Source organism: Salvelinus alpinus, chromosome 9, assembly GCF_045679555.1.
Source record: "Salvelinus alpinus chromosome 9, SLU_Salpinus.1, whole genome shotgun sequence".
Lineage (NCBI taxonomy): Eukaryota > Metazoa > Chordata > Actinopteri > Salmoniformes > Salmonidae > Salvelinus > Salvelinus alpinus.
This window is the reverse complement of record NC_092094.1, coordinates 55,710,902-55,727,237: the sequence shown is the minus strand read 5'-3', so window position 1 is coordinate 55,727,237 and position 16,336 is coordinate 55,710,902. Positions and strand designations below refer to the sequence as shown.

Below are 16,336 nucleotides of genomic sequence, written 5' to 3'. Positions count from 1 at the left end.
TGGCGACTGTTACCAGCTCTTTGTAAAATCATCCATGGCCTGCTCTGAAACTGGTGACGTAAGCAGTCTTAGATCTAACATACCAAAATATATGATTCAAGATCAATGTTGCTATAACATGAGATTGCCGGTAAGTACTTCGACCTAACTTAATCACATTTAAAATGACTAACTCAAGAATTGAAGATCCATGTTCTTCACATTCCCCTAAATGCAAGAGGTTAACTGATGTGACTTGGTTCAAACAATAGCATATGGCTTATTATTGTTCTGGGGGTTTTCGGCATTTACATTTTTTAAATGTTCATATTAAAATAAACATTTATTTCATTCAGAATTTATCATGGCAGTGTTATTCAATAGGACAATTAATGTGATTAAAATTAAGTAGAAAAGTCTGTTTTGTGTACTTGAGGGTGAGCTTATTAGGATGCGTTTACACATGCAGTCCAATTCAGATCTGGGTCGTTCCTTGAATAGAGTATATTTTCGGTAGTGTAACTTGGTCTAAAACAACTTCATTTCACCTCATTTTAACATTCTGTCATAAAGAGCACGTGTTCAACTTCATAAAAAGCATGTTTTCCCATTTCAAAGGGTAAATGAAATGTCTATAATAAGTGTCAAAGTGCCATTAAAGTAACAGGGTTGAGGGAGGGAGGGGCAATTGAATGCAAGCTTCACAAATGTATTTTCATTGTTAAACATTTTTAGCCTATCTATCTATAGGTAACAGGGTTGACGTCAACCCTGTTACATAACACGTGTTGTGCTCAGTTTCCCACCACAAAACACCAGCAAATGGCCAAAAAGAGTAGGACCAGCTCACCTGCTTTTACACTATGATTTGAGTATTATATGTTCAATGTTTCTTTTGCAAAAATAATTTAAAAAGGAATAGTTTAACCATATTATAATGAGAGTTCAGTTCGCATACCAGGGTTTACCGTAAAATGAGGGATCACATGAATGAATCACATGAAATACATTATAATCTTCAGAAATTGCGTAACTAGGCCTTTATAATGATGGTGAAAACTTGAAGTAATGTTGGGGTTAAGGGTTAAAATCTTCCTAGAAGTCATGAGGGACATGTAAAAATGCAGATTTTTGGCACTAGCAATTTAGGTGTTTATTCATATAAAACATCTAATTTATTGAATTGTCTATGTGGTCTATATTAAAGGGCACTTTTATTTAATATAACAATATTGGAGCACAATTTCTACTTAAAATATCAAGGGGACGCAAAATTATAAACTGATATTTTCCCTAATGTGTAAACAGCAACAAAAAAAAACATGGAATCTGATCTTTTTTTATATACCACATCCATACAGTGCATTCAGAAAGTATTCAGACCCCTTTTTTCACATTTTGTTACTTTACAGCCTTATTCTAAAATTTATTCAATTTTTCCCCATCAATCTACACACAATACCCCATAATAACAAGGCAAAAACAGGTTTTTAGATTTTTTTGCAAATGTATTAAAAATAAAAAACTATCTCATTTACATACAATAAGTATTCAGACTCTTTACTCAGTACTGTGTTGAAGCACCTTTGGCAGCGATTACAGCCTCAAGTCTTCTTGGGTATGATGCTACAAGCTTGGCACACCTGTATTTGGGGAGTTTCTACCATTCTTCTCTGCAGATCCTCTCAAGCTCTGTCAGGTTGGATGGGGAGCGTCGCTGCACAGCTATTTTCAGGTCTGTCCAGAGATGTTCGAAGGGGTTCAAGTCCGGGCTTTGGCTGTGCCACTCAAGGACATTCAGAGACCTGTCCCAAAGTCACTCCTACTTTGTCTTGGCTGTGTGCTTAGGATGATTGTCCTGTTGGAAGGTGAACCTTTGCCCCAGTCTGAGGTCCTGAGCGCTCTGGAGCAGGTTTTCATCAAGGATCTCTCTATACTTTGCTCCGTTCATCTTTCCATCAATCCTGACTGGTCTCCCTGTCCCTGCCGCTGAAAACCATCCCCACAGCATGATGTTGCCACAACCATGCTTCACCGTAGGGAAGGTGCCAGGTTTCCTCCAGACGTGATGCTTGCCACTCAGGCCAAAGAGTTCAATCTTGGATTCATCAGATCAGATCTTGTTTCTCATGGTCAGAGTCCCTTTAAGTGCCTTTTGGCAAACACTAAGCGGGCTGTCATGTGCCTTTTACTGAGGAGTGGCTTCCGTCTGGCCACTCTACCATAAAGGCCGATTGGTGGAGTGCTGCAGATTGTTGTCCTTCTGGAAGGTTCTCCCATCTCCACAGAAGAACTATGGAGCTCTGTCAGAGTGACCATAAGGTTCTTGATCACCTCCATGACCAAGGCCCTTCTCCCCCGATTGCTCAGTTTGGCCGGTCGGCCAGCTCTAAGAGTCTTTGTGGTTCCAAACTTCTTCCATTTTAAGAATGATGGAGGCCACTGTGTTCTTGGGGACCTTCCCCAGATCTGTGCCTCGACACAATCCTCTCAGAGCTATTCCTTCTACCCCATGGCTTGGTTTTTGCTCTGACATGCACTGTCAACTATAGGACCTTATATAGACAGGCGTGTGCCTTTCCAAATCATGATCAATCAATGGAATTTACCACAGGTCAACTCCAATCCAGTTGTAGAAACATCTCAAGGATGATCAATGGAAACAGAATGCACCTGATGTCAATTTCGAGTCTTATAGCAAAGGGTCTGAATACTTATGTAAATAAGTTATTTCGTAAATCCTTTTTTTTTTTTTTTGCAAACATTTATAAAAAACTGTTTTCACTTTGTCATTATGGGGTGTTTTGTGTAGATTGATGAGGGAAAACATTTATTTAATTAATTTTAGAATAAGGTTGTAATGTAACAAATCGTGGAGAAAGGGTCTGAATACTTTCCGAAAGCACCGTATGTGGATCTCAATCCTGATACAATTTTGATGTTTGCTCTGGTGTGGCTTTTATGCACGAGACCTAGCGTTACCATGACAACCACCCCAAAATGTTAAGTAACAATGCCAGGAAATGAGCATTGCATCTGTGTGCAACTTCAGAGGCTACAGTGTGAATGTGCAAATCTGATATGGGTAAAACTGAGTGTGGACAGTGGATCAAAAAATTCTGAATTGGGTTCTTAGGTTGGGTGGTGGCTTTTTACCATTTATTTGGATTCCTCATGTCTTACTCATTATTAGAAAAAACTTTTGTGGACCTCCCGAGTGGCGCAGTGGTCTAAGGCACTGCATCGCAGTGCTTGAGATGTCACTACAGACCGGGCTTGGATCCCAGGCTGCCGGCCGTGATCGGAAGACCCATGATGCGGCGCACAATTGGCCCAGCGTCATCCGGGTTAGGGGAGGGTTTGGCAGTCCGGGGTTTCCTTGTCCCATCGCGCTCTAGTGCTCCTTGTGGCAGATCGGGTTCCTGCAAGTTGACTTCGGTCGCCAGCTGTACAATGTTTCCTCTGACACGTTGGTGCAAGCAGTGTGTCAAGAAGCAGTGCTTGGCAGGGTCGTGTTTCGGAGGACACATGGCTCTCGCCTTCACCTCTCCCAAGTCTGTACGGCAGTTGCAGCGAAGGGACAAAACTGTAACCACCAATTAGATATCATGAAAAAGGGGTAGAAAAATATTCGATGAAACCTATCAATTTAAATGTCCAATTTGGGTGCAATCAATTTGCTTAATTTCTCAGGGATCAAATTATATAAATAAAAAATGATGCAGGAATGCTAAACTTATATGTTTAAAACTGCTAAAATTATTTCAGAACGATCTGAGATGGTCAATGTCATGGCTTGCTGAAATGACATGCAACGACACTGGTGGAAAAGCAGCCTATAACCGGGGACTGGTGTAGTACCTTGTATTTGATGAATATGGCTGAGTCACAGTTTATCTGCACTGACGTGGCATCGTGACCCTGCTCATTCCAAACAACGGCTTGAGAATTCTCTGAAGGGCCAAAGCTTGGAGAGAGGCCCCATCTATCTCATATATGTCAGCCCTCTAATCCACTTTCTCAGACGTCAGCATGATACTAATAAGTCAGCCATGTAATGTATACATTTTTCATGGAAACGCTACTCAAAAGGAAAATAAGAAAGCCCTAAAAGCCTTGTCACAAACACAGATACACACACACACACACACACACCTTCAACCAGTCTTATTTATCATCCCCCCTTCTCCTCTCCCACACCCTCAGTGTCACGCCCTGACCATAGAGAGCCCTTGGTTCTGGGCACCGGCGCAGAGGAGGGCTCCGGCCCTGGAGCTGGGTTGGACGCTGTGCCTGGACTGGGCACTGGCGCAGAGGGCTCCGGCCCTGGAGCTGGACGCCGTGCCTGGACTGGGCACCAGCACCTCCCCAGTCCTGCTCCTAGGCCGGAGCCTTCCTCTGCGCCAATGCCCAGTCCAGGCATGGCGTCTAGTCCCGCTCCAGGGCAGGAGCCTTCCTCTGCGCCGATGTCCAGGCACGGTGTCCAGTCCAGCTCCAAGGCCGGAGCCTTCCTCTGCGCCGGTGCCCAGTCCGGGCGCGGCATCCAACCCAGCTCCTAGGCCGGAGCCTTCCTCTGCGCCGATGCCCAGTCCAAGCACGGCGACCAGCCCAGCTCCAAGGCCGGAGCCCTCCTCTGCGCCTGTGCCCAGCCCAGGCACGGCGTTCAGCCCGGCGCCATGGTCGGATCCGGGGTCTGGGGAGGGGCTACGACCCGCACCGGAGCCGCCACCGACACTAGTCACCCCCCCCCAACCCCCCCCCCCCCCCCCCCCCATTTGGTTTCAGGTTTTGCGGCCGGAGTCCGCACCTTTGGGGGGGTACTGTCACGCCCTGACCATAGAGCCCTTGGTTCTCTATGGTGTAGTAGGTCAGGGTGTGACTAGGGGGTGTTCTAGCTCAATATTTCTATGTTGGTGTTTTGTATGGTTCCCAATTAGAGGCAGCTGGTAATCGTTGCCTCTAATTGGGGATCATATTTAGGTAGCCATTTTTCCCACCTGTGTTTGTGGGATATTGTTTTGTGCATGTTTCGTTATTGGTTTTTGTTTAAAGTTTCACCGTAATAAAGATGTGGAACTTCAATCACGCTGCGCCTTGGTCCGCTCATTACAACGATTGTGACACTCAGGGAACCCCAGGGCACACTTTTCCCAGTCTCCTCTGTAGCTCTGCAACCCTACCCAATGCTCAACCACCATATTTTGCCAACCCAAATCCATCCCATCACTGAAAGCCAAATTTCCCAAATTCCAAATGTACAGTAACTCCCTCTCCCCCCTACCTACCCACCACACTAATTTGGTAATCCCCAACACAATCACCACTCCTCTCCCAAGTCTGTTAATTGTGCTTTGAGCTTCAGGCACCAAACTCGGTGTTGGGTGGCCTGTGTTTTTTTAGTTTTTTTTTTTTTGATTGAGCGGTGAGCTAATGAGTGCATTCTGATTATACCAAACGTTAGCAACACCTTCCTAATATTGAGTTGCACCCTTTTTCCCCTCAGAAAAGCCTCAATTCGTTGCGGCATGGATGCTGGCCATGTTGACTCCAATGCTTCCCACAGTTGTGTCAAGTTGGCTGGATGACCTTTGGGTGATGGACCATTCTTTATACTGTGAGAGCAAAATTGCAAGATTGTTATAGTACTGTACCAGGGGGAGATGGCTCCCGTATGGAGTTGGGGGGCCAGACCCTGGTCTCTACACAATGAGGACAGTATTTACTGCAGATACTGTTTGCTGTGAATTATTAGTAACCTTGTGACCCATTCCATACATCTGTTGTTTGTCATGAACATCCAGGAGGATGGACTTTGCTATAAAATGCTGTGGCTCAAACCAGCTTGTTGAGTTCTCAGTGATCACCTCCAGGGGTGGTTACAGACCAGCTCCATTACTGCAGTAATTAAATAATAAAGTTCACTTCTTTTGAAGAAATTTAAATAACTCTCCTTTTGTTTACAATAATTTCACGACAATACACACAGGAAACTGTTGAGTGTGAAAAACATTGCTGCGTTGCTGTTCTTGACACAAACCGGTGCGCCTGGCACCATACCATACCATACCCTGTTCAAAGGCACTTAGATATTTTGTCTTGCCCATTCACCCACGCAAGGCTGCCGGCCCAGACGAAATCCCCAGCCGTGTCCTCAGAGCATGCGCAGACCAGCTGGCTGGTGTGTTTACGGACATATTCAATCAATTCTTATCCCAGTCTGCTGTTCCCACATGCTTTAAGAGGGCCACCATTGTTCCTGTTCCCAAAAAAGCGAAGGTAACTGAGCTAAATGACTAGGTCCACAGACGACGCAATCGCAATCACACTGCACACTGCCCAAACCCATCTGGACAAGAGGAATACCTATGTAAGAATGCTGTTCATCGACTACAGCTCCAAACCCGTCATTAAGTTCGAGACCCTGGGACTCGACCCTGCCCTGTGCAACTGGGTCCTGGACTTCCTGACGGGCCGCCCCCAGGTGGTGAGGGTAGGTAACAACATCTCCACCCCGCTGATCCTCAACACGGGCCCCACAAGGGTGCGTTCTCAGCCCTCTCCTGTACTCCCTGTTGTTCACCCATGACTGCGTGGCCATGCACTCATCCAACTCAATCATCAAGTTTGCAGAGGACACTACAGTGGTAGGCTTGATTACCAACAACGACGAGACGGCCTACAGGGAGGAGGTGTGGGCCCTCGGAGTGTGGTGTCAGGAAAATAACCTCACACTCAATGTCAACAAAACAAAGGAGATGGTGGATCGTGGACTTCAGGAAACAGCAGAGGGAGCAGCCCCCTATCCACATCGATGGGACAGTAGTGGAGAAGGTGGAAAGTTTTAAGTTCCTCGGCTTACACATCACGGACAAACTGAAATGGTCCACCCACACAGACAGCGTGGTGAAGAAGGTGCAGCAGCGCCTCTTCAACCTCAGGAGGCTGAAGAAATTTGGCTTGTCACCAAAAACACTCACAAACTTTTACAGATGCACAATCGAGAGCATCCTGTCGGGCTGTATCACCGCCTGGTACGGCAACTGCTCCGCCCACAACTGTAAGGCTCTCCAGAGGGTAGTGAGGTCTGCACAACGCATCACCGGGGGCAAACTACCTGCCCTCCAGGACACCTACACCACCCGATGTCACAGGAAGGCCAAAAAGATAATCAAGGACAACAACCACCCGAGCCGCTGCCTGTTCACCCCGCTATCATCTAGAAGGCGAGGTCAGTACAGGTGCATCAAAGCGGGGACCGAGATAGAAGCTGTTTTTCAATCTCAATGCCATCAGACTGTTAAACAGCCATCACTAACATTGAGGGGCTGCTGCCATCATACTGACTCATCTCTAGCCACTTTAATAATGAAAAATGTATGTAATAAATGTATCACTAGCCACTTTAAACAATGCCACTTTATATAATGTTTACATACCCTACATTACTCATCTCATATGTACATACTGTACTCTATACCTTCTACTGCATCTTGCCTATGCCGTTCGGCCATCGCTCATTCATATATTTTTATGTACATATTCTTATTCATTCCTTTACACTTGTGTATAAGGTAGTTGTTGTGAAATTGTTAGGTTAAATTACTTGTTACATATTACTGCATGGTCGGAACTAGAAGCACAAGCATTTCGCTACACTCACATTAACATCTGCTAACCATGTGTATGTGACAAATAAAAGTATTTGATTTGAATGGCACACACACAATCCATGTCTCAAGGCTTAAAAATCCTTCTTTAACCTGTCTCCTCCCCTTCATCTACAGTTGTGGCCAAAAGTTTTGAGAATGACACAAATATTAATTTTCACAAAGTCTGCTGCCTCAGTTTGTATGATGGCAATTTGCATATACTCCAAAATGTTATGAAGAGTGGTCAGATGAATTGCAATTAATTGCAAAGTCCCTCTTTGCCATGCAAATGAACTGAATCCCCAAAAAACATTTCCACTGCATTTCAGCCCTGCCACAAAAGGACCAGCTGACATGTCAGTGATTCTCTCGTTAACACAGATGTGAGTGTTGACGAGGACAAGGCTGGAGGTCACTGTCATGCTGATTGAGTTCGAATAACAGACTGGAAGCTTCAAAAGGAGGGTGATGCATGGAATCATTGTTCTTCCTCTGTCAATCATGGTTACCTGCAAGGAAACACGTGCCGTCATCATTGCTTTGCACAAAATGGCTTCACAGGCAAGGATATTGCTGCCAGTAAGATTGCACATAAATCAACCATTTATTGGATCATCAAGAACTTCAAGGAGAGCGGTTCAATTGTTGTTACCATCAGTCCTGTGTCATGCCAACAGTAAAGCATCCTGAGACCATTCATGTGTGGGGTTGCTTCTCAGCCAAGGGAGTGGGCTCACTCACAATTTTGCCTAAGAACATAGCCATGAATAAAGAATGGTACCAACACATCCTCCGAGAGCAACTTCTCCCAGCCATCCAGGAACAGTTTGGTGACGAACAATGCCTTTTCCAGCATGATGGAGCACTTTGCCATAAGGCAAAAGTGATAACTAAGTGGCTCGGGGAACATAACATCGATATTTTGGGTCCATGGCCAGGAAACTCCCCAGACCTTAATCCCATTAAGAACTTGTGGTCAATCCTCAAGAGGCAGGTGGACAAACAAAAACCCACAAATTCTGACGAACTCCAAGCATTGATTATGCAAGAATGGGCTGCCATCAGTCAGGATGTGGCTCAGAAGTTAATTGACAGCATGCCAGGGCGGACTACAGAGGCCTTGAAAAAGAAAGGTCAACACTGCAAATATTGACTCTTTGCATCAACTTCATGTAATTGTCAATGAAAGCCTTTGGCGCTTATGAAATCCTTGTAGTTATACTTCAGTATTCCATAGTAACATCTGACAAAAATATCTAAAGACACTGAAGCAGCAAACTTTGTGAAAATTAATATTTGTGTCATTCTCAACTTTTGGCCACGACTGTACACTGATTGAAGTAGATGTAACAAGTGACATCAATAAAGGATCATAGCTTTCACCTGGACCACCTGGTCAGTCTATGTCATGGAAAGAGCAGGTGTTCTGTATACTTTTGTATAACTGTATTCGGAAATAAATGTTTTAATATATAGGACATCTGCAGGCAAGATTCCAGTGAACAGAGTTTCAATCCCACAATTAGCACAATGTATTAGATTGCCGTAATCTGGCAATGTGATCACAGTTCTCTGCCAGTATTTTCATATTTAGTTTGTTAGATGTAGTCAAGGATGCCGTTGGACTGAACGAGAAGTTGCCCTAATAACAGTGTTAATCTAACAAGTAGAAAAATAAATATGGGAATATTATGTGTAATTTACCAAAATCTGTTGAATACTTCTTTATGATTGACTTCATGTCATATAGTTGTTTTTAAATCAGTGTGCATTACACTTATTAAGAGGCAACATGTACCTGTACTGCACAATGGAGGATACCCTTTCCATATTACCTTGCATTTCCTGCCGTCCACCGTCTCCTCGTCGAACTCCTGGCCGATGTGGAAGTTGATCTCGGTGGTGCGGACGGTGGTGGATGTCTTGATGTAGAACTGCTCCCCGTCCTGACGGATCTCCACGTGAGGCTTGGAGGCAGCCGCCCCAGCCACCTTCCTCAGCATGGCATTCACGCCTGGATGGGCACAGCAGAGACCAGGGAGGGAGAAGGGTAGGAGGAGGGAGTTAGGCCTGATTCAGACAGACAGACACCCCCCACCGCCTAGATCCGTCTGGACCAGATTTACCCCAAAACAGTCCTCGACCTGACCCCTCTCTCACCACCCCACCCTGCCCTATCTCTCTCTCACTCTTTATGGACGTTCTCTTCTCTTGGCTACTTAATCATGTATATTTTCTTACTTTAAAAAACATGATAGGCCAACTGAATGAGGAATAGTTTTTCTTCAACAAACACCAATTAAAAGTGGTAAACCATAATAGTAGAGCATTGTTCTTCTAGTAAGTGCTCTGTGGTAACAAATCTGAAAACTTGAGGAGAAACCGGAGGAATTGTTGGCACTCCGGCCTGCGCAAGAGATTAAGTATTTGGCCTGATTGCCCCGAGGGGAAAAAACAACACTTGTTGTGTGACAGGGCCAGATCTGAATTGGGTTTCGGAGAATCTGGTGGCTGGCTGTGTAAAGCAGTGACTAAGACGCATGGCAAAGTCCTGGCATGAGGGGAGTGCTTTGGCATGCCCTGTGCCACTCTGCAAGTCTGTCTGGCCACCCCTACGTCCTTCCAACTGTCTGAATCCGCCCTACCAGGTCTTGCTGGTCTCTCCCTACCACTGTCCATATTATCTTGCAGGCAAAATGGCCACAGATGATACAGACTGACGGTTGAATTGTGGGCTTTTCAAGGAGGAGGACTCACTCCCAGACATTCACCCTATGGCTTCCCTCAAACATGCATTGATCATCAAGGGCTTTAGATACTTCCCACTGTTGAATCAACTGGTTGAATCAACATTGTTTCTACATCATTTTAACAACAAAAATTCAATGTGATGACATTAAATCAACGTGGAAAACTGATTGGATTTGCAAAAATGTATCAATGTAAGGGAATTTTGTATTTTTAAAAACCAAATTTGAACCTAAATCCAATGACATAGGGGCATTTTTAAATATTTTTTTTCACATTGAATTCACATGAATTCAAAACTAGACATTGAATTGACGTCTTTGCCCAGTAGGTTTCAGCACTTAGCAACTGGTGTAACAGTAGTCTTAACCTTAACCAACTTGTGAATGCAACAAGCAAGACCACGTAACGAGCCATGGACCAGGGTATTGCGTATGTACACTGACATCACGTCATAGCACACAGCACTGGATGTTCCGTGCTGCCGTGCTGAAGATACCGGCATCATGGTCCACCGTGCACCCCCCTCCCTCCCAGTTAACAGATGACTATTGGGACATTGATAGAAACAGGCAGAGCCACTTCGGAATCCACATTAGGCTGATGCACGGCTCTCAGTTAACCAGGCACTTATGCAAGAGGACACTAATGATCTGCAGGGGCAGTTGTGGTTAACCTCTACGGGATCGGTGTCCCCCCCGCCGGATGGTTGAGCTAACGTGCGCTAATGATTAGCATGACGTTGTAAGTAACAAGAACATTTCCCAGGACATAGACATGTCTTATATGGACAGAAAGCTTCAATTATTGTTAATCTAACTGTACTGTCCAATTTACAGGAGCAAAGTGAAATTTACAGTGAAAAAATACCATTCTATTGTTTGAGGAGAGTGCACAACAACAAAATACTTTTATCACGGCAACTGGTTTGATGCATTCACCTCTGAAGGTAGTTAATGTACTTACATTCATTAATCTTGCTCTGATGTGTCATCCTGAGGGTCCCAGAGATAAAATGTAGCATAGTTTTGATGAAATCCATTTTTATGTAGGAACTGGGTTCTACAGTTTGAACCCCTGCTGTGTCTGCCCCCCCATATCTAGATGTGTGAAGGTTAGTGTCTTTTCTGTAGGGAAGTTAAGTATCCATCTATGACATTCCTGGAAGTGTGTAACTAAAAAAAATTATTACCATATCATTTTTGTATGTTCTCTATAGTTATGTACTTGAAAATGTATCAATTTACCAATTCGGCACATTTGGGCAGACTTTTTTTTATTGTATTTCACCTTTATTTAACCAGGTAGGCTAGTTGAGAACAAGTTCTCATTTGCAACTGCGACCTGGCCAAGATAAATCAAAGCAGTTCGACACATACAACAACACAGAGTTACACATGGAATAAACAAACATACAATCAATAATACAGTAGGAAAATCTATATACAGCATGTGCAAATGAGGTAGGATAAGAGGGGGAAGGCAATAAATAGGCCATGGTGGCAAAGTAATTACAATATAGCAATTAAACACTGGAATGGTAGGATGTGCAGAGGATGAATGTGCAAGTTGAGATACTGGGGTGCAAAGGAGCAAGATGAATAAATAAATACAGTATGGGGATGAGGTAGATTGTATGGGCTATTTACAGATGAGCTATGTACAGGTGCAGTGATCTGTGAGCTGCTCTGACAGCTGGTGCTTAAAGCTAGTGAGGGAGGTAAGAGTCTCCAGCTTCAGAGATTTTTGCAGTTCGTTCCAGTCACTGGCAGCAGAGAACTGGAAGGAGAAGGAAGAATTGGCTTTGGGGGTGACCAGTGAGATATACCTGCTGGAGCGCGTGCTACGAGTGGGTGCTGCTATGGTGACCAGTGAGCTGAGATAAGGCAGGGCTTTACCTAGCAGAGACTTGTAGATAACCTGTAGCCAGTGGGTTTGGCGACGAGTAGGAAGCGAGGGCCAACCAGCGAGAGCGTACAGGTCGCAGTGGGGCTTTGGTGACAAAACGGATGGCACTGTGATAGACTGCATCCAATTTGTTGAGTAGAGTGTTGGAGGCTATTTTGTAAGTGACATCGCCGAAGTCGAGGATCGGTAGGATGGTCAGTTTTACGAGGGTATGTTTGGCAGCATGAGTGAAGCATGCTTTGTTGCGAAATAGAAAGCCGATTCTAGATTTAATTTACAGTTTAATTTAGAGTTTACAGTCTGACACCTAGGTATTTGTAGTTGTCCACATATTCTAAGTCAGAACCGTCCAGAGTAGTGATGCTAGACGGGCGGGCAGGTGCGGGCAGCGATCGGTTGAAGAGCATGCATTTAGTTTTACTTGCATTTAAGAGCAGTTGGAGGCCACGGAAGGAGAGTTGTATGGCATTGAAGCTCATCTGGAGGTTAGTTAACACAGTGTCCAACGAAGGGCCAAAGGTATACAGAATGGTGTCGTCCGCGTAGAGGTGGATCAAAGAATCACCAGCAGCAAGAGCGACATCATTGATGTTTACAGAGAAGAGAGTCGGCCCGAGAATTGAACCCTGTGGCACCCCCATAGAGACTGCCAGAGGTCCAGACAACAGGCCCTCCGATTTGACATACTGATACAACATTTTGAACAGTAATGCAATGTTTCATTGGATCAGTCTAAAACGTTGCACGTACACTGCTGCCATTTATTGGCCAAAATGTAAATTGCGCCTACACTCCTAAGTGATATAATGGCCTCTCTCTTGCATTTCAAAGATGATGGAACAAAAAAGAGAAAAGGCATGTTTTTTTTCTTTGTATTATCTTTTACCAGATCTAATGAGTTATACTCTCCTACATTCATTTCACATTTCCACAAACTTCAAAGTGTTTCCTTTCAAATTATATCAAGAATATGCATATCCTTGCTTCAGGTCCTGAGCTACAGGCAGTTAGATTTGGGCATGTCATTTTTGGTGAAAATGTAAAAAAAGGGTCCGATCCTTAAGAGATTGTGGGCACGACTGAACGAAATGCAGAACAGACGGAATGCATGCAATCTCTCTGAAACATACAATCATAACCACGAAGAATGGTCCCCATTGGGTCATAGCTGAACTGTGCTGTGTTGGGTTGGCAGACATCTCACAAGGAAAATGTAATCAAAGCTCGGAGTGGTTCACAGGATCTGTTTGGTGGAGGCTAAACAAGGTCAGTAAACTGCAGCTTGCATATTAAACAAACTTAGTTAAGCTGAGGGACTCAAACAGGTCCAGAACAAGGGGGTCAATTTTCTTTCAATTCAGGTAATTGATTTACAATTCATGAATGGAAAAGGATTGGGCAGTTTTCAAGTTATAGATTGAATTGTAATGTTACTTTTTCTGGTTTGAACTGAATTTGTACCTGGAAATATAGAACCGTAACATGTTTCTGTTAACTGTTTAACAGGCCCCCTGAGCCAATTTGATGACACGCACCCGTCGGATTACTAACTGTTAAACTGTTTAATGGTGCTCACAACTCAAAGCCATCCTCTGAGCAACAAACAAACCCAAACAGCCCCATAGAGAATATTCTCACCCAAAACCAAAATGTAACCAGTGTGGTCTCATTGCTTGAGCAGCATGGTACTTACAGTCCAGACACAGAAAGATCCAGCCACACAAATGAGTGACCCAGATAAACTGGTCCAATTCTAAACCATCACAATGATCAGAAAGGGGAAAAAAGCAAGTGAGAGAAAAAAACACAAAAGGCAGAAGAGGAGAGAATTCCATGAAGACCTCCACTGACACTGCTAACGCATGCCCTACTTAAACGTTAATACATGAGTAATGTTGTTCCCATGCACATGCAGCCGGACCCCGGCTATAACAATACCATGTCTATATCATTGACATCTCCTGTAGCTGAAGGCTTTCCCGCTACAGCTTGCTTGTATGCTCTCCCTCCCTCCTCATTTAGATGAGATAAGACAATAGCATATTGTTGGAAGTGAAGCAATGCCCAAGGAAAATACAAATATTTTCTTATATGCACATGATGGTTAAAGCTCACGCAGGGATGCACTGTGCAGGCTATTGAAAAAAGAAAGGGATACAAAAAAGAGGGATGAGAGAGACAAAACGTCAAGAAGGGGCTTACCGAGGGCTTTGAGAAGTTCGTCAAAATTCTCACTGCTCTTCATTTTCCAGGTACCGGCAAAGTTGGGCATTTCTGCTGGGGCTGACAGTAAGGCTGTGCCTGCAAAGAACCTGCTCCACGCTCTGTGCTTCCTATACCCTCTCTCTCTCACTCTCCTCCTTTCCTCTGCTTTGCACTCTCTTGTCCACTCACAACCTCTGCCTCTCTCAATCTTCCTCTCTCTCCTTTCTGTATCTCCCTTTCTGTAGCAGCTTCAACTTCCTCTTTGCCACGAGATAAAGCAAGTGTCTCTATTCTTCATACACACCTTTTTCTTACTGTCTGCCTTTTACTCCCTCTATCTCAATTGTAGTCTCACTCTCTGACTCTCTCTCTCTAGTGTCAGTTTTGACCTTGTCTCTGTCAGTAGTTATAGCAAGTGTCTTTAATCTGAATAACTATAGGTCCCTCCCCCTAGAAGCCCTGTCCTATTATTAACGTAAGACATTTGACACAATCTGTTCTGAGACTAGACAGAACACACCAAATTTGTCCTTCCCTAACCCAGACTGGAATTCAGAACCGAGATGATAACCTTTGTAAGCATGTGTGATTTTTTTTAAATTCATGTAAAATATTCATATTTTTGGTATGGTAATCAATTACATTTTCTGATGGAATTAACATTTTAAAGTCATGTCTGATACTTCCAGTTAGTGATTGTGTATTGTGATGGGAATAGTTTTTATTCATGGCCCAATCTTACATGCTTATGGCAAAATCTTCGGATATGGGTAACCCACTACCATATGGTTGGAAATGGAAATCCTTTATTCATTGCATCCTAACTTATTGTATACCTTATATCGCAAATTGGTCCGCTCATATGAATGCTCATATCGCTCTCAATAGTGAAACCTTTACCTTTTGTGGCACACTAAGGGAACCCGTGTGGCTCAGTTGGTAGAGCATGGCACTTGCAATGCCAGAGTTGTGGATTCAATGCCCATGGGGGACCAGTACCAAAAAAAATGATGCACTCACTACTGTAAGTTTCTCTGTATAAGAGCATCTACTGAAATTAAGGGAAAAAAAGTAAATTCTGAGGGCTTCATACAATAAAATATTTTAACTTGAACTACTTTTTAACATATTGATTGATTTTATCTGTTTACCATCACTGAACGATACAATAAGAAGCAACTTTACTGGACAGTTTTTAAAATAATGCAAAATTGTAAACAATAATTACAATTTAAATCATTTATTTCCATTGCCCGTCAAGGCTTCTGTGAAATAACTCAAGTGAAACAGCTCAGCTGGAAAGTTTTGAAAATGCACCACTTTTGGATTAATCGTTTTTGGGGGATTAAAAATTTAATTTCCTTCACCTTGACACAGTTTGCCTCCAAACTCTAAATCCAATAATCAGGCTAAAACGTTTTTTTTTTTTAACAGCTTAAGCAGAAGAAGTAGAAACTCCCCTATCATTTCATCATTACATAATCACCCCCGGAGGACATGGAGAAGGAAGGGAGCGCGTGCTCTAGTTGGAGTAACATCAGTGGTTAATTGTTATGAAAATCTACCAAAAAGAAGTGTAGGTGAATAAAGCTTGGGGTTGTGGTATGAAAATGGAAGGAGAGAGATCAGAGGTTTCTGATCCTCACAGTACGGGTCCCTTAAGCCAGACATGGCAAGCAGACACCAGATGAGCATTATCACGGCTCCAAAGCACTCGGGCCTGTCAAAGAATTCATGCCAGAGAAATCAGGCCTACCTGCCTGGGAGATTAGAGAAGAAGGGAATATATAAATAGATGAAAGAGAAAATGAAAAGTTTCAGACTCAACAAAAGACAAGCACCCCATA

The 16,336-nt window shown here is 43.7% G+C and overlaps 1 protein-coding gene across 1 annotated transcript in view; it reads right to left on the bottom strand.

Moving 5' to 3' along the window:
* crabp1a (cellular retinoic acid binding protein 1a) overlaps positions 1 to 14,876 on the bottom strand; it is a 31,706-nt gene extending 16,830 nt beyond the window's left edge. The window contains exons 1-2 of the mRNA XM_071326804.1: positions 14,487 to 14,876; positions 9,464 to 9,642 (exon numbers count right to left, since the gene is read on the bottom strand). Coding sequence (XP_071182905.1) covers positions 9,464 to 9,642; positions 14,487 to 14,556 — 249 coding nt within the window. The 5' untranslated portion in view covers positions 14,557 to 14,876. The remainder of the gene's footprint in view (positions 1 to 9,463; positions 9,643 to 14,486) is intronic.
* Between the last annotated feature and the right edge of the window lie 1,460 nt (positions 14,877 to 16,336).